The sequence below is a fragment of the Ambystoma mexicanum genome, chromosome 5q (assembly GCF_040938575.1).
Source record: "Ambystoma mexicanum isolate Mex_15411 chromosome 5q, UKY_AmexF1_1, whole genome shotgun sequence".
Taxonomy (NCBI): domain Eukaryota; kingdom Metazoa; phylum Chordata; class Amphibia; order Caudata; family Ambystomatidae; genus Ambystoma; species Ambystoma mexicanum.
The window spans coordinates 989,716,543-989,740,125 of NC_090933.1; the positions used below are offsets into that span (position 1 = coordinate 989,716,543).

The 23,583-nt window shown below is 45.1% G+C and overlaps 1 protein-coding gene across 3 annotated transcripts in view; it reads right to left on the reverse strand.

The window, feature by feature from the left end:
- Positions 1 to 3,955: 3,955 nt before the first annotated feature.
- Positions 3,956 to 23,583, reverse strand: part of NUDCD1 (NudC domain containing 1) — a 1,249,938-nt gene continuing 1,230,310 nt past the window's right edge. For all 3 annotated transcript variants that reach the window (XM_069621511.1, XM_069621512.1, XM_069621510.1), the window contains one exon: positions 3,956 to 4,403. In XM_069621511.1, the coding sequence (XP_069477612.1) occupies positions 4,111 to 4,403 (293 nt within the window). In that variant the 3' untranslated portion in view covers positions 3,956 to 4,110. The remainder of the gene's footprint in view (positions 4,404 to 23,583) is intronic.

The window sequence follows — 23,583 nt, forward strand, 5'->3', positions numbered from 1 at the left end:
TGCTGCCCTAGAAACCATTGGATTCATGCAATGGGTCAACATGCCCACTCATGATGGGGGACACATGCTGGACTGGGTCTTGATGCACCGCTTGCACACCACAAACATCACTGTTCTCCCCTTTCCCAGGTCTGATCATTTCATAGTGAATTCTCTAGTTCAACCACCAGCACCGCCATAGAGACTGGAGACACAGCCTAGAAATTACAAGAAAACCAAAAATCAGAAAAATGTAATGCCCTTCAAAGTATCTGCCATTCTTACAGCCAGGTTATCCTTCTCTGCACTCCTTCAGTGACTCCGCCAATCTTTTGACTCAATTAACAACCAAAATCAAGTCGGCTATCGAGACTGTTTCCCCAGTAATGGCTAAGAAGATAAGACCTGAAAACAGTAAGAAATCCCGGTACAACGATACCATAATTCAACTAAGACACAAAAAAGGGCATCCGAAAGGGAATGGCAGAAAAATCCATCTCCCAAAACCTTACTCTTTACAAGCAGTCTGTAAAAAATTCGAGACCGCTATTGTTGAGGCTAAATCAACCAGCTTCAACAATAGGATATCCAACTCAAAATCCAGTTTCAGTGAACTTTTAAAAATGTTGATAAATTTTGAAAACAAATCTACATGGAATCAAATGCATAACAGAGACTCAGTCCGGTGTCAGGAGATGCACAATGAATTTTCATCTAAAATCACAGGACATCAGCAGACCATTCTTGCCCTACACGGGAGTCTCATAAGCACTGGGAAGCCTCAACATCTGCCTCCCAGTCCTACCATTCTCCAAGATGTGAATGTGTGTCCCAAATTAATTTCAAACAGTGCACCGAATCCAAAATCTGTAACATAATATCGGACAAGAAACCTACCTTGTGTTTGGTAGACAGCTGCCCCACCAGCATTTTCAAAGGTTGCCTAGACATACTGGTCCCATGGACCACCAAACTGGTCAATCTGTCGTTCAGTGAAGGCAAGGTCCCTCGCTCAAAGGAAGCATGGATCACACCATTTCTGAAAAAGAGCATTTGGGATCCATCTGTAGCCAAACACTTTAGACCGATAACAAATGTGACTTTCCTGTTAATCATGGATAGAGTAGCATACATACAGTTCCAGAAATGTATCGAAAAGAACGACATCTTGGGCCCACATCAATCGGGCTTCAGAGCCAGGCATGGTACTGAAACCGCCATGCCGGATCTCAAGTGCAACCTCACAAGCATTGAAGACAGAGGCCAACCAGCTTTACTCTTGTTCCTGGATCTCTCAGCGTCCTTTGATCTGGTCGACCACTCCTTGCTGTTGACCAGGTTAAAAAACCAGGCCTGCTGTTCTATTTTGGCGGCTGAATAGATCTCCTCTTTCGTGGGGACATGAACTGCTAGAGTGGCAACAGAAGGTGCCGGCTGCACCCCAGTAGCCATGACCTGTGGAGTACCACAAGGATCCTGTATCGCCCCCACATTATTTAAAATTTACACCAGGCCCCTGATCGGTCTCCTGGACCACCTTGGTGTGCAATATACCAACTATGCCGATGACATCCAGGTCGTCTACAAGCTGTCAGGTGATTACCTACAGGATTCCCACGCCATCAATACGGGCTATAGGGCAATTCAGGCTTGGATGGCCTCAACTTCCCTGGTCCTCAACAGGGATAAGACAGAGTGCCTGCTCGTGGCCTCATCACTGAGACTAAAGAAACTTAACACTGAGTACAAGAGCTTCACCATAGCTGGCAGTAGAATCACAGTGGCCAAGAGCATCAAGACTCTGGGTGTTTCTCTTGACACAGAGCTTACTATGAGACCGCAGGTCTTGCAAATCCGGGCCACGTGTGGCTACATTATCAAACTGTTCAACCACATATGCCCGTACATCTCCACAAGCAGTATATCCTTATTAATCACTGCACTAGTAAACACTAGGTTAGACTACTGTAAGTGGTCGGTGCCTCTAAAGCCAACATCAAATCACTCAAAGTCACTCATAATGGTGCTGTCCAAGCGATTCATGGTCTCTCTAGACGAGACCACATTACCAACGCTAGCAGGGCCCTCCACTGAATGCTGATAAAGTAAAGAATCACACAAAAGCTGCTTACCTATAAATGTTGGACCAGCTCAGCTAAGAAAATACCTATTATACCGCCTCAAGACAAGCCGCAACCTGCAGTCTCAAAACAACTTCAAACTGATGCAACCTAGGTTTTAAAGTTGGTCATATTCGGTGGTACCAGCTTGGAATGGTCTTCTCCTGGGTATGTGAAAAGCAAGCACCCTTACAGAATTCAAAAGAATGACCAAGACCCAGCTGTTTAACCTTAAACCAGGCTGACTGATACTCTAAGTCCCCCTCGCAATGACCATGCATCCTGTCTTGTCTATGCTTTTTCTGTGCCCTGAGGACTACGGGCATGTGGCGCTATACAAGTATGAAACAATAATAATAATATACACACATTATGTAAGGGAAATATGGCCCATGAGCTCAGTGGTTAAGTTAGCCTGCAGCCACAGAATATCCCTAAAGAGAGTTTGCAAACGTTACCAGAACCCACTCACGCCTTACTGCAGAGCCTGATATAGAAATGTACAATGGGCTTGTCTTTGTAAGGTTCATTATACATTTCTCACCTGTCTCAGCTAAGGGGTCGATGGAGGACAAACTCAAATTGCATTTTCACTTCTCTTCTATTCATTTGGAGAACAATCTAAGCAACATGGATAAGACCTTATTGGGTTCTATGGAATGGGTGTTGAGATTTTACATTTTAGACCTTAAATTTTTGGGAAATGTAGACCGGCTTGTCACACACTCAAGTGGACAGATTTGGATTAATTGTCCCAGCTTGCAATTTCCTAATGACTGGAAACGTCATATGCGAATTCCAAGTTATGTTTCATAAATTAGCACTCGGGCGCCAACCAATGGGACTGCTTGGAACATTGTATCTAATAGGACAAGTCCACACTGAGTTGTGTCATACGACTGTTTGCACTCACTGCCTTTATTTTACAAATAGAAAAAGTATGACTTACCTTGACAAATGTGTGCCTATCCTCCTTTGCCAACTGCTTCTGCTGCTCAGCCCCTCCGGCACCTTGAGCTCCCTTTTCTTTTTTCATTGCAGGTACTCTAAACAGGGTTCGTTTCCATTACTGAAAACACTCTCCCAAGTAAGCATTTTCTCATCAATTAGAATGATATGAGGAGCCCTAATTCTAATAACAGTACTACCCTGAAATGCAAGCTGTGCCAGAGGGTAGCAACATTGTAGCCCTGAACGAACTGCGTAACATTGCTTAAAAAGCAAAGTGAAAACAAGTTATAAGTGCAACAAAATGTAGGTGACCGCGTTGTGCTGCTCCCCAGCTAGGGATTGCACTTAATAAATCCCATACATATGTAGCAATGCCGGAAACAAAATGACGCAGCCAAGTCCAGCACGGTTACGATCTACAGAAAGAAAAAACATTTTAATCTCGAGCCCACAGGAACACCTGGGTCTTTCGGATCTTGAATTTCACCACAGAAAAATCACCGTCTCCAGATGCAACATCTACTGTATGATATGATAGGTTATTTATAACGCGCTTAATACCCAGAGGTTTCTAAGCGCGGACCCGGGGTTCGAACCTGTGTTGCTCTGTGTCATCTTGCTTCCAAGGCGAGCACGTTGCCGCTGTGCTATCCTCCCGAGACACTGTACCAAAAGCAAACCAAATATTGCCACAAGTCCCAGGGATATCGAGTGCTGTACAGTTTAGGACATTCTGTCTTACAATCATACATATCATTGGGTCCAAACAATGCCAGATTTCGTTCCTGTTCTTATTTTCATATTGTGCTATTGTTAGATTGATGAAAAGGCTACTTCAGTTTAAGAAAACATATCCAACATAACCTTAAATATATTTAAAAAAAATCGAGAACCATTAGACACTGTGGGATCAGGAGATCTTTATTTTTACGTGTTATGAAACATTGATTTTTTTTTATTTAAAAGATGCATTTATGTCATTCAAATTCACATGGCTGCTTTTGTATAGTCAATAATGATTCTTAGACAATTTCTTTATCCTCCTACAAATAATAAATCATTATTCTACACTGTTCACCTTTACAACAAATAGATTTTTTGAAGTTAGCACAAATAATCTCTCGTTGGAGGCTTGGAACCCCAGGATAGGCTCGTTTGTTTCTAGACTTATTACTTGCTGCTTGGCCACCTGTCCTACTTGTCTGCCTTCTTTCCTGTTGTACAATACTGTGGCTACAGGTGTTGGTTGCCGGTAGATGAACACTCGTCGCAGACACTCACAAAGAGCGGCATAGGAGTAATTAGGGGCACAGGTGAAGAATTTCTTATCTTGCTTCGATGCTTGGACATAGCCTGAAATCGACATAAAAAAGTACAGAAGTACGATAAAATATGCATTAGCGATTTACATATTGTGGAAGAAAAAAACACCCACAACAGAAATTAATTCCAATATTAATGTCAAAGTGCATTCACCTTTATTTACATAACATCTAGAAATCGCAATAACTCAATAACATACAATTCTAATCAAATATCTTAGACCCTTCAAAGGAGAAAGCATACCCTTGAAAGTTAACCTTTCCCTCAGTACAGTTAAACCAGCATACCTATGAAATGGCATGCCATAAAATGGTTGCGCCATGCATTTATTTTATGACAGTGGTTCAACTCAGGCGTTCAACTGGAGAGGGGGGCAGGTGCAACTTTATCCAAGTTTATTTCAATGCAATGCAAGTGTCGGGTAAAGAAAGGGCTCATTTACTCTCCTGACAGAAATGATAGCCACTAGAAACGTTCAAAATTCATACAGGCGATGGGTAAGAAGGGAGTCTGGCAAAAATATGTCCAGCTCTATGTTCAGATGAAAGAAGGAGTTGTCTCGCTTAATTGAATGGAGATGTCTTAAAATGGATCTAAACGCTTCCATATTAAAGAGTTGGATGATGAAAATGAAGATATGTATATTGCCCTTCCCTGCCTGCTAAGTTAAGAAAAGAGCAGACAACTTCCAACTCTGTCTCAGCTAGAGATTGAGGATACTGTAATACAGTGGTTAATCCTCCCCTCTAATGCACAGGAGAAAAAACTAGGTGATGGGCTCATGAGTTAAGATTGGTATTTCACTTTATCACCTGTATCACCTCAAATTGTGGCACAGAGGCTTCAGCGGTGTACAGTGAGGTCTTGCATGGATAGGTTTACGTATTTTGCAATGGAAAGGAAGAATGAACATCCACCTTCTTAAGAGGAGTAAAAATAGGGTAACTATGATGAGACAAAAGTGCGGATTTACAGACACTTTCATCATTGGCAAATACAATCAGCACTAGGGCAAAAATTGCCTGATGCAAAATGATTCTAAAGAGGTTATTCTGCTATGACAGTCAGCATTCCCAGATAGTCCACTGATTAGACGTAGGAATGGAAACATGAAATGGACTAGGCGGTTTGGAGATCAGAAGGGACTATACATAACCGGATCCAGCATTAGAGTTGCTTAGCAACACTATACGGTGGACCTTACTCTGGTCTTGTTGCAGCCCCTTGTTTCTTTGCTTGCTGCTTAGGATTTGGTTGGTGGCTCCCGACGTCCCTCTTCCAGGTCGGAGACTCATTCGGCTTCTTTACTACACCACGCTTCCATCCATTTGTCTGCTTTCCAATTATTTTCTGCCTCCACGGCTCTGTGATTTCTGGATTCCTACACAGTTATGTTTCCTCCTCCCTGCATTTGGGCACACATTAATCTGAAACTCCTTCTGTGGTCTGCTTACTTGGCCGAGTAGCTGGCTCTGGGAAGCAAGTCTTCAGGTGCAGTACGTTCTTCCTTTCAACCTGATGGCTCTCTATTTATGTACCTGTTGCTCGGCTGGGCCCTCCTGACATATGAGTGGCATTCAAGGTTTGCTTCTTTAAGGAGTGCCTGTACACAGTCTTACATCTGAGGGTATTCTCCTGAGTACACCTCGAGAATCCCTTATTCAGGTGGCCAGGGAAGGACTGGAGCTCTCAGATCCCAACCCTGGGGGTGGACGAGAGAGGGAGGATCAACAGGATAGGGGAGCCCGGGGTCACACTTGGGAGAGTCTCGCAGGCGAGATGCAGTATTATACCAGGAAAGAACAAAAGGAGAATGAAGTCCTTGAGGCTTTCATATGCTGTACCAACTCAATCTCCCTTCTGCCCAATGAGTCTCCCTTCCAGATTCTACCCACCCCTACACCTCTATTCAGAGCCCAAACCCTGTTACAGTAGGAAACAACCTCTCTCAGAATCCCATTTTTTCTGTTGCATTCCCGAATACTCGCGGTCATTGTTTTCCACGTCCATTTGGTTACTCCGTTGACAAAGCACTACTGTTCCCAAAATACCCCCTGTTTATTTCATGAACCCTACCAAACGGTAGCACCCCTCCCATTCTGACACAAACACTTTCTTACACTATGGAAGACAATGGACTAATGCAAAAACTGTTTACCAGACACGTCCCAACCCAAGGGTCAGGCAAAGTCAGGCAATTGACCAGAATCACACACAGAAGACTCCCCTTTCCTTTCCCCACAAGGATAAAAGGTGGGGCACAAGACGAGGAAGGCAGACCGCATGACAAAAGAGCTAACTCAGCACAGCAGTTCAAGAGGAGAAAGACGGCGTGAATCGAGAGGGTGACAAGGAGAGAAGTAACCTTACCCATTCCAACCCAGGCCTATGAAACCTTGTAAGACCACGAAAAATAGCCAGCATGTGTTGCAGCAGATGTCAACGGTACACAGTGCCCTCCTCTGATGATAACCAGGCCGGGGAGAGATGCTTGCCACCATGGAACCAGCCTTGACCCCAGAGACAAGAAAGGCCAAGCCGTCCATCACAGCCGGTGAGTTAAGGAGAGACCGGATAAGAAACCAAACTGTGCTGAACGAAAGTAGAGAGCGGCTAATTGAAGAAAGTACAAAGAACTGTTGATATGAAAAGGAAAAACCAGCTACAGAGGAGTCAGGCACTGCATGGGTGCTCATTCGGGAAACTCTGGGTGACTACCTTACTGTTGAAACTACCAGTACTAGAAGGACTTGGGAAAGGTGCAAAAGGGGTAAGTGGTCATACAGGGGGTCTAGTAAAATCCTCTGTACAGTTGAAAGTCTTTGACCGATGGATGATTGTGAAGCTAAGGGAAGTGAATTCTGCCTCGAAAGAAGTGTTCAAGAACCTGTGTAATTAGCAAAGTTGGCGAGTGTGAACCCGACGGAGGGATGCTGATAAAGAGGGTGCCAAGCCAAAAGTCCCAACTAATAGTGTGTTGACAAGAGTGAGCCCGGCAGAGGGATGTCCACAGTAACTGTTTAAAAAGACATTAAGACTTGTGAATCTCACCGATGAGATTGTGCTGAAAGCCATAGTGAATCCAACAGACAGAAGGCAGCCCAGAAGAGGGGGTTTCAGGGGTGAGAAGACATCACCCCACCGACACGTGAATGTAACAGAGAAATCTTCTGAATACAAGCCAGAGTGAAACCGACGGAGGGAGGCTGATATTCAAGAGAGTTCTGAGCCCGGAAGAGGGGGACCGAAGCAGTGAAGAAATATCACCTCAAGTACAATCAGGAAGGAACTTTTTTTTATTATTTTGAACCCAAGAGACCCTCGTAAGCAAGAACCCTAACTACCGAAGGTTCTGATATTGCAAATAACTTTTTGGTGGATCTGAGCCCGGAAGAGGGCGATCCAGGGGTGAAAAGGCATCATCCAACGTACAAGCAGAAAGGAACTTTTCTTTATTATTTTGGAATACATCAGGTCCTCTGAGGCAAGAGACTTTTTGTAGAAAAGGGACATAACCACTGAAGGCTCCGACTGCTGAGAGTGGAACTGTTGGCTTGTGATGGGAAAGCTCGAGCATGTGCTGTGCTCTGGAGTCCCGCCTTGTCCCGTGCTCAAAACGTGGGGAAGGGAGACCCAGACTACCACATCCTGACTTATCATTTGTGAACACTTCTTTCTTATGAACCTCATCCCACTCGCTATTTGGATTTAGTGTACTATTGTCAATAGGTTTTTCTTCGTATAGGCCCTTTTATTTTGACTAGACTCTACTAGGACTGCCTTATTATTATTTGATGGTTGTAGCTTGCTCTCATCTTAGGTTTAGATTAGGGATTTTTCCAAACCCGCATAAACAGTTTAATAAACACCCTTGAACTGGGATCACTTGTGTCTGTCTTTACTGGTGCCAGCAGGAGTTCTTTACATACACCACTTGGTATTTCCTCTGCAGTTTTTCTCTGGTCAGCCAGAGTTTTTCTAGGCCACTGGATTTTGACTATGACGGACAAAGAAGGGTAGGTGGGTGTCATTGGGGCCCAACTGGTAAACCCTCTAACGGGTAAGCCCTCTCGTGCATTTTCTTTTTTAGTGGTTTTGCTGATTTATGCTAATAGATAACTGGCGCCTCTTACAGGGATCCTGTTAAGAGCCTGCTCTTCACCTTCCCTTGTTTTGCCTCCCGATGCTAGGCGGGGTGGGTTACACAGTGTGGCATTCCTCCAGGGGCTCAAGGGTCAAGTGGGAAGGAAGGGGTTTTCATCCAAGTCTGCAGAAGCCAACTTTGACACTCAGTTATAAGGCATTGCTGAGAGCTATTCTTTTTATTGAGCTTTACTATTTTGTTATGAGTGCCCATGAGTAAATGACATCTGCTCTGCAGGATTACAGGGATGAGTAGCCGTTTAGCTGCCTACTCAGCTACAGACAATTACTAAACTAGCAGTGATCCCAACCATAAAGAAGAAACAGGCAGAGCTGAAAGCTTTATGTACCTCCTTCACCTTATGCGTTAGTCCAGGCCAAGGGTAGGCTAGAACTTCAGAAGAGGTGTCAGTTGACAACAGTAGCAACCCAAACACTCCAAAATAAAGGGATGTCCGATCACGGTCCTATAAAAAAAAGAATCTGTTCTAACAAGTGCCCTTTGCCTTTTGACATTGCACCCAGTGCACCTTGTTCGCATTAAATGGAGGGGACAGGGAAGAGGACACTAGCAGAAACCAAGATAGTGGGACCCTTTACATAGCCTACCTTTCCTCTCTTTTTACTCTAAACCCTTCCCATGCCTACTGGCTTCAAAGGCATTCAGATGATCAGCACCCTGGTGTGAGGCTGACTGGTATCCAGTGATAAATTGCTGGAAATAACATTGAGGGGGACTCAATATTTTTTTTTTAAAGGCACTAACCAACACTTTCCCCAAATATTCCAGGATTGGAGTTAGTTTATATAACTGCAGCAATATGTTTCAATGTGAACTTCCCATATTTTCTTAGGAGAATTTTCGATTGAGATATCAAGGCACTCAATTTAACTCTAATTTCGATGGTCATAGTGCTTAGAGTTTTCTTGTGCTCAATATACACTCCAAGATATTTATATTTCACAACTTCAGTCAATACACAGTTTTGAAGGGACCATTTTGGGTGATATTTTTTAGATATGTTAGTATTGCAAACTAATATTTGGGATTTAGCTGTGTTGACCACAAGATTGTTTGCCATTGCGTATAAACCTAATTGGTTTAGCATATTTTGCAGGCCAATGGGTGTACGAGACAGTAATACCAAATCGTCTGCATATAATAACAATTAGTAATTATGACCGCAAGTAATTCATGTGCCGTGGGCCCTGACGGGATCTCAAATTTCGTGATGAAAAAACATCCCGAAGTTTGGAGTTCCATCCTCTATAAAATATTCTCTGCTATAAATAAACATCAGAAATTACCCAAAACGTGGACAGAAGCAATCACAGTTCCGATTTACAAAAAAGGTGACCGTCAACTACCGATGAGCTATCGCCCAATTTCTTTATTGGATGCTCCTGCCAAGATATTTAGTAGAATTATATTAAAAGAGCTTAATTAGTGGGTGGATAAAAACTGCCTAAGGGACCCTTTCCAGTCTGGTTTTGTAAAAGGCATGGGCACGATACCAAACATCCCAGCCCTAACAATGATACAATCTGAGCAAGTTGATAGTCGACTCCCACTATATTTGGGGTTTATTGATTTCAAATCTGCCTTTGACTATATAGATAGAGCTATGCTCCTAGCTAAACTCAGACAACATCAGTGTCCATCATCGCTAGTAAATCTAGTGATGTTATTACATACGACCACATCTATGCGAGTCAAACTAAACATGGAAGGGAAATTATCACCAGCCATCTCTACACATAGAGGGGTTAAACAGGGATGTGCTCTTGCATTGTTCCTGTTTAACTTCTTTATTCTCGATTTAGGTCCTGTCCTAATGAACTGTGTAGTAGATGCGCCGCGCTTAGGATCCCAAAAGGTGGCTTATTTATTATACGCAGACGATTTGGTATTACTGTCTCGTACACCCATTGGCCTGCAAAATATGCTAAACCAATTAGGTTTATACGCAATGGCAAACAATCTTGTGATCAACACAGCTAAATCCCAAATATTAGTTTGCAATACTAACACATCTAAAAAATATCACCCTAAATGGTCCCTTCAAAACTGTGTATTGACTGAAGTTGTGAAATATAAATATCTTTGAGTGTATATTGAGCACAAGAAAACTCTAGGCACTATGACCATCGAAATTAGAGTTAAATTGAGTGCCCTGATATCTCAATCGAAAATTCTCCTAAGAAAATATGGGAAGTTCACATTGAAACATATTGTGTCCTTCTATAAGTCCAAGGTAATACCAATTGTGCTATACGGAGTTGAGGCCCTGGTGCCGCAAAACCGTACGTTTTCAGACAGTGTAGAAGCTAGATATTGGAAAGGTGTATTATCACTTTCGCCTGGAACACCAATGGCTATATTAAGATTTGAACTGGGATTGGTGTCTCTGTATGCTCATGCATTATGGAAGCAGTGTGCCCTTCTACGAAAAATGCTGGAGGGGTTAGAGAAACCTACCTTTTTAAATGTACTGGCCCAAAATCTATTAACAGCAAAAAATGGCATATCAACAAAGTGGAGAAATCACACTTTAAATGCGCCATCCGATGCCTCGGTATAGATTGAGCTTCTTCTGACAAATCCTGATCGTGCAAAAAATAAAATTCATCAAGCAGACTGGATCAGTAATATGGAACTTTGTACAAAACTCAAAGACTTCAACTCTGATGCATTTGGTACCAAAATATATGGCGTTATATCTGAATATCTGCTGAAATTCCCATCACGTGCATGCCGACAGAAATATCTAAAATTTAGATTAAATCAGTACGAAACAAATGAGATCTTGTTTAGAAGAAAAGCTATATCAAAGGAACAGAATTTCTGTCGACATTGTCAAATTAAGGAGCAAAAAGAAACGCTACAACATCTCATGGTTGAGTGCACTGCATTATATGATATAAGAGTGAAATGTTTTGGGGAAAAATAACTTGTTAAGAGTACCACAGACTGCACACAAGTATGGAATCTTCTATTCTCTAATCTGAGAATAACTATACAGATTGTAATTGTACAATTTTTAAATTTAATTTTTCCTGAAACCAAATCCGAATAAATTGGATAAAAGTGAAAAGTGACCGACATGTGAAATGCAAGTTGCGAGAAACTATGTATGTATATTTTGTTGTTGTCATTTTGTACAAATAGGTTTAAGCAATTCCCAAGTATAGATGTATTCATCATGTTTTATGAAAATGTATGTAACATTTGAAAAGTTGGTTTACCAGCTATAACAAATAATAAAAATAAAAACAACTGCAGCAATATGTTGAGATGGGCGTTTAGTGGCTTTAAAAAAAATATCTTGTCACCCTCAATGTTATTTCCAGCAATTATAACACACAGAACCGTCTGGATTTGCAAGGTCATTGCTGCCACTGAGTTTCCCTTTTCCAGGAGACCGGCGGGGGAAGATGCGTCACTCGCTATTGGAGAATCAAAAGGAGGCTGCATCCCGACTATTGTTCCACAAGGCAGCTATGGAGACATTCATCCTAGACCCCATTAAATATTAGCGTCATCATGGGTAAAGCCCTGCTCATAGAGTTGACACTGGTGCGATATCAAATTGATGTGCTGCATAATTGTATGCTCTTTATCAGTCGACATGCCACCACCATTCCTGGCTTCTATTTAGAGATGTACCCATCACCAGACTGAATAAGATAACATAATTTAGACCAGGGGTGCAGACGTTAACCTGCTACCTCTACCTGCAGAGACTGACCCAGCAGCTTTCAGGGATGCACTGTAACCTTTGTTTGCAGTCCTGCAACTACACCTGTAGGCATTATCCATTTGGCATGGAATATTTTGAAAGGGGGGGTTAAACAAGCAGCTCTCCCTTTTAGAAACAATTACCTGCATCATTTTATATGAACAGAAATACAAAAAGCCAAGTCTTGTACACCTGTAACAGATGGCCTTTTGTCAATTTATTAGGCTTCAAATTTGCTGCATCAACACACAGTGCATTCTTAGGATCTAGCAGCAGGCTTGGGCATCAGGCTATGCTGGCTGCTGGGGCTTGACTGCTGCTGTCAAATTGAGCTAGGTGCTGGTAAAAATATAAAAATCTCTGAAAGAAGTAGGCTTGGGGGTAAGGGAGCATGCAACAACAGAGTACGCAGCAAGAGCGAACACTAGGAGGGCAAGTGGCGCGAGGGAATGCTGGTGGCATGGTGGTTGACAAATACTTATTTGTCAGAACAGAAACTCTCAATATCGCCACCTTCTAAAAAGGGTTTCTCTGTCTCGCACGAATACAAAAAATGGGCTCTCAGAATGTCTGTCGAAATCAAACTCCAAGTCAACAGAAAAGTTCCTTCTCCAGGAGAATGACTCCCTTATCCTGGAAGGTAGGTGGTTTTTCTAGAAATAATGCAGGCCATAAAGGGTGGCGGGGGGAGAGACTCTGTTTCCCAGGCTTGTGGCTCCAACAAACGTTTACAACAGTCAACTTTAAAAGTCAGGAGATGGACTCTTCTTCTGGTATTTGTTCACACACTCCAAAGTAGTTCACACAAAAGCCAGGGGGCAATGACTTCATTTCCCTGGTGTCGCTTGATCAGAAGGACTTTCAGTTTCTCCAATTTCCAGAACCAGGAAACTGACTCCCTTCGCCTAGTAGTAGTTCACTCACTCCAATATATTTCATACCAAAACCAGTGGGAATAACTCCCTTCCCTTGGCGTCTCTGGATCCAAAAGGGCTTCAAGTTTCCCCACCTTTACGATCCGGAGAATGACTGCCTTCTCCTGGTATTGGCAAAGTCCCAAGTCCTCCTCAGTGGACATTCCCTGCCACTGCGATGAGGATGCTTGCCTCAGACACTCTATATACTTCTGTTAGGGTCCCAGGCCCTTCTCTGATGGTCAGTAGGCTTGTTGCTGCACCGCGACGAGGAAGTTCTCCTCTGATGCTCAATATACTTAGCTTAGGGTCCTAGACCCTTCTCTGGTGGTCAATGGGCTTATTGCTGCCACTGCGATGAGTAAGTTATCCTCGGATGCTCAATGCACCCTTCCCAGCAGTTTGACTGTTACTACTGGGTCGGCTGAGAGCCTCTCAAACCTGCTTCTCTTCCACCCGTGTCCTCTCCGGGTCTCTCGTACATCCAGTTACCTTTGTTGGGACTGCGGTATGCCATTGGGGCTTCCTGGGACTGGTGCGTGTCTCTCTAGCTCTTCTGGCTTTTCTTCTCTGCTTCTTCGGCTCTGTGGTGTGCTGGACTCCTCCACTTCCCCTTCCCCTTTCTGCGTTACGTTCGGGTCCGCTCCAGCTGGACCCACAGAGAACTCCCACTGCACCTCGCCGGCACCCTCTATTAGTGGTTCACTCCAGTCAGCAGACAGTATGCGAAACTCCAGCTCACACCTGCTGCCTCTCCCGGCCGGGCTTAACGAAGTCTTCAGTCCTTCTCTTATACAATGCTGTCAGTACCGCCCTGGTGGTTGTCCAAGTGCTTTGTTGTTCTTGATGGATTGATCTTCATGGATCCTCTGAGACACCTCGTACCAGTACTAGCACAGTAAGTAATCTACATGGTTTCTGGACTCTTCTTCGCCCTGGTACTTTATTTTCACACATCAGGTGGAATGTCTTTAACCTTGTGAGCTTTTTAAAGTTGTACGTTCTTCGTCAGCTGTCGCAACAGAACCTGTTCCTGCATCCTAATCATTTTGCAATTCTCTCTCCTAGAATTTTGTGGAAACAAATTTGAGGAGATCCTGGAGGATAGCGGTTTGCCTAGTCTGAGATCGTTGGAATCTCAGCCTAAGACCACTATTACATTGCTGGCCCTGCCTGGCCTGTTTTTTCCCACATTTACCCCCCGAGGAAATGATAGCGGCCACAGGTAGGCTGAGGTTAAACTCTCTCATTGACACTATCCCACTGTTTGTGCTGAAGGATGTCATGCCTCAAATTGCCCCATTGGTCGCACATGCAGTTAATGCTCTATTTAAAACAGGCCGGATCCCAGCCCCTCTTAAACATGCCTTAGTTACTCCTCTATTACAAAAGCCTACATCGGATCCCTCTATTCCTGACAAAAATATTTCCACCCTGTTTCATGAAGTTATTAGAGTCTTTGACCTGTCCTCTTCTCAGTTCTTTTTTGAAGGAGTCTTCTTTCTTTCATTCGTCTCAGTCTGGTTTTCGGCAAGGAAACAGCATTAAGGGGGTACTGGTTTCTGTTGTGGATGATCTCTCTCGTCTGCATGACCATGGCGCCATGGGAGCCTTAATATTGCTGGATTTGTGTGCCGTCTTTGATACCATCCTGCTCTGGTGCCGTTTTTAGTTTTGGCTATAAGGCGGCGCTGAAAGCGCTACCTATAAAGCCAAAACTATTGCCATTAAAATAAGAGCTTTAACATGAAAGCTTGAAATAAGGGCTTTGGTTGCAGGTCTGTATTGCTTTTCAATGCAGGTTGACATATGAGGATGGATATATTGTAGTATGGCTATGTGGCCTATCCCCAAGTGACATCTATGGGGTCTTCCTCCTATTCCCACCCATTTTCCCTCCAACCACACCTCTTTTTGCAATCTTTGGCTGGATTTCTACTGTGTGGTGAACTTGTCAACCAATTTTACTTCCAACATCGTGGACGCCAGGTGTTAATGTTAATTTAAAAAAGTGTTTTGACTTGATTGATGCTTTAAAACATATTTACTATTCGGTTTCAATTAGGTTACATATTGTATTGTATTTTGCAATACAAATAAACAAGTTACTGTAATAAATATGTTTTTGGCAAAATGTCTATAAAAATGTCCATGTACTTATTCGTGGGTTTGTCTCTAGTGTGTTCTGATGAAGCAGAACCTGATTGGATATGCAGTGATTGGATATGCAGTGTGATCTCACTATGATGTGCTTGGTTGGATAGTTGTGCTTCTTAGCAACACAGCAGCCATTGTATTTCACTGAATCGGCTGACAGCTCTGGGGACGCTGCAGCTTGCTCCTGCGCCACCCCTGCTCATACACGGGAGGACAACTTGCCATCAGGGCCGGCCTTAGGCCAGGGCGAGCCGGGCGACCGCCTGGGGCGCCCTACTCACCGTCTCAAAGGTAGGGCGCCCCGACACCGAGAGCACTCGGTGTTGCGTCGCTTTGGATTTTTTTTTTTTTACATTTTTGTTTGGGCGACCAGCGCCCCTTCCGTCATCAAGAGGCACTGGGCGCCCTTCCCGTCACCAAGGAGCACCTGGGATCTCGAGGTGCACCTTGGTGACGTGTCAGGTTGTAGCCTCTCAGGTGGCCAACAGACATTGGACTAATTAAAAAGCCCCCTGCCCTATAGCGAGGGGGCTTTTTAATTGGTCCAATGCGCTTTCTTAAATCCCAGGGCCTGGCATGCTGCCTTTAGCCTCTGCCAGACTGCCCCAGTTACTCAGGTGAATCCTGTTGGTGCCGTGCCTGGCCTGCGTGCAATCCTGCTGCCTTCCGACTCGCCACCCACGTTAAAGTAAGTGCTGCTTTTAATGTATGTGTGTGGATGATGTGCGCATGTTGTGTAGGAGCCTTTGCTTTTAATGTGTGTGGATGGTGACTGCATGCATGTGGATGGTGGGCGCATGTTGTGTAGGAGCCTTTGCTTTTAATGTATGTGGATGGTGACTGCATGCATGTGGATGGTGTGCGCATGTTGTGTAGGAGCCTTTGCTTTTAATGTGTGTGGATGGTGACTGCATGCATGTGGATGGTGGGCGCATGTTGTGTAGGAGCCTTTGCTTTTAATGTGTGTGGATGGTGACTGCATGCATGTGGATGGTGGGCGCATGTTGTGTACGGGCCTTTGCTTTTAATGTGTGTGGATGGTGACTGCATGCATGTGGATGGTGTGCGCATGTTGTGTAGAAGCCTTTGCTTTTAATGTGTGTGGATGGTGACTGCATGCATGTGGATGGTGGGCGCATGTTGTGTAGGGGCCTTTGCTTTTAATGTGTGTGGATGGTGACTATGCATGTGGATGGTGGGCGCATGTTGTGTAGGGGCCTTTGCTTTTAATGTGTGTGGATGGTGACTATGCATGTGGATGGTGGGCGCATGCTGTGTAGGGGCCTTTGCTTTTAATGTGTGTGGATGGTGACTGCATGCATGTGGATGGTGTGCGCATGTTGTGTAGGGGCCTTTGCTTTTAATGTGTGTGGATGGTGACTGCCTGCATGTGGATGGTGTGCGCATGTTGTGTAGCCTTTGCTTTTAATGTGTGTGTGTGGATGGTGACTGCATGCATGTGGATGGTGACTGCATGTTGTGTAGGGGCCTTTTCTTTTAGTGTTAGTGGATGCGGACTGCATGCATGTGGATGGTGGGCGCATGTTGTGCAGAGGCCTTTGCTTTTAATGTGTGTGGATGGTGACTGCATGCATGTGGATGGTGGGCGCATGTTGTGTAGGGGCCTTTGCTTTTAATGTGTGTGGATGGTGACTGCATGCATGTGAATGGTGGGCGCATGTTGTGTAGCCTTTGCTTTTAATGTGTGTGGATGGTGACTGCATGTATGTGGATGGTGTGCGCATGTTGTGTAGGGGCCTTTGCTTTTAATGTGTGTGTGTGGATGGTGACTGCATGCATGTGGATGGTGTGCGCTGTTAGGAAAGATTTCGTAATTGTAGGTAATTTTCCTTCCATGTGGCAACCCCTAAACTTTTTGCTGTTGTTTTTCACCTTGTTCTCGACTTTGCCAGAGAAGTGCAGCCTTCTGCTGCACTCCTCTGGGCTTTCGCTCCATTCTTACGGGGAAACTGACATGCCCTTAAGACAGTCAGTACCGGGAAACGCTGTTTTCCGTAGTTTCTTTTATCATGTTGCGGCTTTCGTGCAACATGACACAAGAGGGCACTGTAAGCTAAGTTACTGCTCTCTTGGGTCTCTAGCCTTCTACAGGCCCTAGATACTCTGTTAGGATTGTAACTGATCGGTGCAAGTGATTCACGGACGGGAATGGTGGCAGCGATCGTTTCTTGTGTTTTGAGCTCCTTTTGGCGTTTTAAGTGCGTTTCTCGCGCTTAACTCAAAATGGTGGCCTGGCTCCCAAAATGGCCAGACCACGAGGCTCCTTTGTCCTGTCCGCTGACCGTCTTGCTCGCTTCACCTTCCCCAGGTCGAGTCGACCCGGGGCCTTCCTTATTTGGGCATGTACTTTCCCGCGAAACACGGATGCTTTTGCGGGCTTCTACATGCCTGGTGTGTGCCTCCAGGATGTGGGCTGGGATGTCTGGTCCCAATACACATCCTGGGTGCCAGAGAGTCTGGGGTGATGTGAATGCCTGGGACCACCGTGGTCCGTGATAGGTCCACGCATGGTGTGAGTGTTGATGAGCGGATCTCCCATTGGGTCCCCTCCGTTTTGGCACGAAGGGAACCGTGGATAAGAGGGGGCTGGAAACACCACTACCATGTCGATCTCCTGAGTTCTAACGAACGAAGGAATACAGGAGCCAAGTATCCTGCAACCAAGAGGCTGAACCAAGGAATCGCTGGTGATCCGCTGAAGGACTGCTCCTCTGCACTGCTGTCGCCTTGTGAAACCCTTTTCACCTTTGATCGAACCAGAAGTCCTGTACTGATACTTCGACCCTTGGAATAGCGGGGACAGCTATTCTCGGCATCTTCACCATCTCCTGCTAGTAAGCCTTCGGAAGCGTCTCTGGGCCATCCAGCAGACTGACCAGCCTACACAGGAGTCTTGCTCTGTAACCGCCGCCAGGTTGTGTAGTATTTCGAGTCCTTGTCACTCTCACACGATTCGTACACTTTGCGTTCCCAGGTCTGAAGTGAGTAGTGTACATTTGGCTCAGATACACACGGCCGCTCCGTCGCCCTGCTGTGGTAACAAACTGTGCGGGTTCCTTCGTTTGGGACGTCTTTTACTCAACTCTGCTGCTGCAGACTCAACACGACGACGAGACGTCCCCTGCTCTTCTGAACCTGCCAGCGACTGAAACTGACGCAGAGAAGCCTGGGTCTGCTTGCATCGGGGACCGGTGAGTAGCATAGCTAGGAACTGGTCGCCCTCCTGCAGGAGCCCATAGCTTTTCCCCGCTGTGTCAAAACAGCACGCCTTTCCGTACTCGCGCTCTGCTTCTGCCCACATTGGAGGCTGCGCTTGAGTTGCGGAACACTGTTCTTCATTTGTGCACTAAACTGAACTGCCTGATTTCCCTCGAAGAGACTCCCCTTATGCCCGTTGGCACCAGCGTGTGCAGGTACTTTTTAGTACAAGGCTCCACTCTTTGTAGGGCTCGGACTTCCTTTTAGTTAGGTGCCTCTGAAGGGGGAATGGGTCTAAGCATTATTTCGCACTGCCTGTTTTAGTTCCCTTTTAGGTGGACTACACATTTTGTGCATCTAACGCTTGAGAATTGTTTGTATTTGTATATATATTGTATTGGTATGGTATGTGTTGGTTTACTAGAGTTGTATTGTGATTTCTCGCTACGGTCATTGTTTTAAAGGCCTTGGAATAAATGTGTATATATTTTTAATATAACACCTGTTTGGAGTAGTTTGTAAGTGTCCTTGCTTTGTGTGCTCATTGCGGGCTTTCAGTAACCCTCACCCCTCTTGAGACCTAGTCTTGACCGCCGCGATCGCTACCCTGATTGGTCTGGCTTGACCAGAGGTTACCCTGTTCCAAGTAATTAGGTTGGCCTTCTGAACTTCTGCGCCACCAGGACAGAGTTCAGAAATCCGTCTTAACAATGTGTGTGGATGGTGACTGCATGCATGTGGATGGTGGGCACATGTTGTGTAGTCTTTGCTTTTAGTGTGTGTGTGTGGATGGTGACTGCATGCATGTGGATGGTGGGCGCATGTTGTGTAGGGGCCTTTGCTTTTAATGTGTGTGGATGGTGACTGCATGCATGTGGATGGTGTGCGCATGTTATGTAGGGACCTTTGCTTTTAATGTGTGTGGATGGTGACTGCATGCATGTGGATGGTGGGCGCATGTTGTGTAGCCTTTGCTTTTAATGTGTGTGGATGGTGACTGCATGCATGTGGATGGTGTGCGCATGTTGTGTAGGGGCCTTTGCTTTTAATGTGTGTGGATGGTGACTGCATGCATGTGGATGGTGGGCGCATGTTGTGTAGGGGCCTTTGCTTTTAATGTGTGTGGATGGTGACTGCATGCATGTGGATGGTGTGCGCATGTTATGTAGGGGCCTTTGCTTTTAATGTGTGTGGATGGTGACTGCATGCATGTGGATGGTGTGCGCATGTTGTGTAGCCTTTGCTTTTAGTGTGTGTGTGTGGATGGTGACTGCATGCATGTGTATGGTGTGTGCATGTTGTGTAGCCTTTGCTTTTAATGTTAGTGAATGGTGACTGCATGCATGTGGATGGTGTGCGCATGTTGTGTAGGGGCCTTTGCTTTTAATGTGTGTGGATGGTGACTGCATGCATGTGGATGGTGGGCGCATGTTGTGTAGGGGCCTTTGCTTTTAATGTGTGTGGATGGTGACTGCATGCATGTGGATGGTGTGCGCATATTGTGTAGGGGCCTTTGCTTTTAATGTGTGTGGATGGTAACTGCATGCATGTGGATGGTGTGCGCATGTTGTGTAGGGGCCTTTGCTTTTAATGTGTGTGGATGGTGACTGCATGCATGTGGATGGTGGGCGCATGTTGTGCAGGGGCCTTTGCTTTTAATGTGTGTGGATGGTGACTGCATGCATGTGGATGGCGTGCGCATGTTGTGTAGGGGCCTTTGCTTTTAATGTGTGTGGATGGTGACTGCATGCATGTGGATGGTGGGCGCATGTTGTGCAGGGGCCTTTGCTTTTAATGTGTGTGGATGGTGACTGCATGCATGTGGATGGTGGGCGCATGTTGTGTAGGGGCCTTTGCTTTTAATGTGTGTGGATGGTGTGTTGTTTGTGTTGCCTAGGTGTTTCAAGATTCGCGTGTGTATTTTTCTTTTGGGGGGGGGGGCGGCGCCAAATTTTGTTTCGCCCAGGGCGCTGCGGGGGCTAAGGCCGGCCCTGCTTGCCATGTGTCTTATTGAATAAGGATACAATGTCTGCTTACTCACTTGCGTACGTATAGACTGCTATAGCCCGTGCCCTCGGTCCTCTGTGGAGGCGATGGATGTGCTGACAGCACGTAGCATAAAGGGGCTGCAGTGCCCATTTCCCAGACTGCGCAAACATGCGAAATGCATTAGGATTCCCAGCTTTGCGAGCTCTTGCCTCGCAGTTGTGTTGCAGCTCCTGCTGCAGGGTTTGTGGTGGAAGGTGCATATTTCACTTAACATCCACATTTCCGTTTTTCAAAGTGGTCAAGCGTTTGGCACCGTGTAGCAGTGGCAAACGGGAGTCACAATTGATCAAATGGGGCATTTCTTTAAAACTATTCCCACTGAAGTATTACTGTTGCAACGATGGGAGGAACAGTGGTTTATTACCAGCCAGTTAGTACCCCCTTGAGCTATTGCACTTTGCAATTGCTTCACCTTTCGAATAGCTCTCGGGTGCTGTGAAAGCCGCTATTAAAATACCGAATGAGATTGATGTGGCCGGCCGGTAGATCAGCCACTGCAATAGCGCGTGTGCATGAGGTTTGCTATTTTTACAACAGACATTAGTTGATACCGTTTGGGAAGTACATAGACCCGGTTTCGGTTATGTTATTTATAATAGGCATGGATTTGAGACCCTTACACATCCACTGTAAGATTGCCACCCTGTAGGAGCCAACGCAAGTTCTTTATTACGGCATTGCAGGATCACATGATTGCTTTCGCAGCGCACACATAGTAATTTGAATCAGGAAGCGCACTGCGTTCTTAGAGTACAAGACAGGGGTCTGTGCTGTCTGCTAAGCGCTCATTCTACACACCAGTACCTCTTGGTATGGAGCGCACCTAAACAGGTATCTAAAGCAGGGTTTGTGAGTTGTTTTGAATAAGGTTTCATTTCAGAGGTGGGCATTCTTTACTCTTGATGGGTTTAGCATATTAAGCGCAGGGCCTTTTTATGTTCCTCACTTTTGTTATCTTGGGATAACTGCTTTTGTTGCACGTCATCCGGAGAATCTGGCACACGGTGTGGTGAAACCGGAGTCTAAAGATATTCTCTACTGCACGCCATCAGGCTCTCGCAGCACGTGCATTTCGCAATGGGTTCCCCTTCCTCTACAGAGGTTTTGTGCTGCACCGTTATCCTGGGGATTTACTGCTTCCATGGCCCTCCTTTGTCTACGCTCCCACGCCGCTGGATTCTTCTGCTGGCCCGGGGAAGTGCATTGGTGCGTTAGCCACTTGGTCTTGAAGCTCCGGTTTGGGGGCGACAACATGCTGGCTCATGATTATTTTTTATTATTATGAGGCATTTTGCACCCAGCAGGATGTGGCAGTCCAAGATGAGGCCGGGTTGGGATGGGAAAGAGGATCTTTGTGCCACTTAATATTGCGGTATAACTTGCAGGCAGGACATGCATTCAAATTCTATGCATTCCCTTTGTCAAAATGGAAATATATGTTGGAAAAATGTATTTCTCCGTTTCAATGCTTCTTGTGTTTGATAGAGCTGATGGTTGTATCTGCTTATGTATCTACTCATGATGGAGATGTCTGCAAATTTCCAATGATGATGTTTAGCGCATTTCTCATGCTAACCCTGACTGATCTACTCATGATGGAGATGTCTGCAAATTTCCAATGATGGTGTTTAGCGCATTTCTCATGCTAACCCTGACTGATCTACTCATGATGGAGATGTCTGCAAATTTCCAATGATGGTGTTTAGCGCATTTCTCAGGCTAACCCTGACTGATCTACTCATGATGGAGATGTCTGCAAATTTCCAATGATGGTGTTTAGCGCAGTTCTCATGCTAACCCTGACTGATCTACTCATGATGGAGATGTCTGCAAATTTCCAATGATGGTGTTTAGCGCAGTTCTCATGCTAACCCTGACTGATCTACTCATGATGGAGATGTCTGCAAATTTCCAATGATGGTGTTTAGCGCAGTTCTCATGCTAACCCTGACTGATCTACTCATGATGGAGATGTCTGCAAATTTCCAATGATGGTGTTTAGCGCAGTTCTCATGCTAACCCTGACTTACATTAGTTAGGATTGTTTTGCTGTGGGTGGCCGTATGGTGATCGTGATGTCACTATATCTTGGTGGGGTTGATTGCTGGTGAAAATGCATTCATTCTTGGTGGCCTGAATTTGTTTAGACTGGAGTATAGATGTCAAAAGCATTACTTCATTTAAATGGTTTCCTGCGTCATTGGGTGTTTATGCAAGTCATTTCTTCAAGTTATGATTGTTTTGCAGTGAGCAGCTGTGTTTTTGCACAAGCAGCAATGTATGTCTGGTGTTTTTCCTCGAGAGAAATGTGCATGTCTTTCTCATTGCAGGGGAAATGGTTCTCTTCATAACCAGCACGACCACCTAATGTAAGGGGGTGTTAACTAGCTAAGAACTTTCAGTAGGTTGCTTGGTGCGTCTTTCCAAGAGCTCGCTTGTTCCCATTTTACTTGGGTGCTTTGTTTGGGGTGGAATATCTCCACGTGTGCATGTGTGGTTTTGAGCGCAGCCACAATCGGGTTGAAAGAGTGGGCCATAAACTGGGTATTTTAGATGCTTTGTGTGGCAGCAGAGTGTGATCCAGTATGATGTGATAACAGTATAGCCTTGTATCCTGCTCGACTCCCACTCTTTAAAACACTTACTGTCGTATATCCAGGTAGAACGAAACCATTGGGACTGACACTCCTCTGCGCAAAACACTTCCTAATCGATTGGATACTTAAGACAGTAAAGCTAATGAATATTAAGTTAATGTGGTTTTAGAGCTTGGACTTATTAAGCACTTAATAACCTGTTCTTAAGTTCTCCAGATTTTTGCCAATAGGAGAACTGAGGCGTGAAGCATTTGCATCCGGGGAAGAGCGCTCAGCCAATCAGTTGGCTGAAACAGCGTGCAAGAATAAACAATCCCCACCTGCTGGCCCAGCCACCCGAGGCCCTTCCTTGGGTGGGTTTTTCTTTTTAAATCATTTCAAGATGACAACA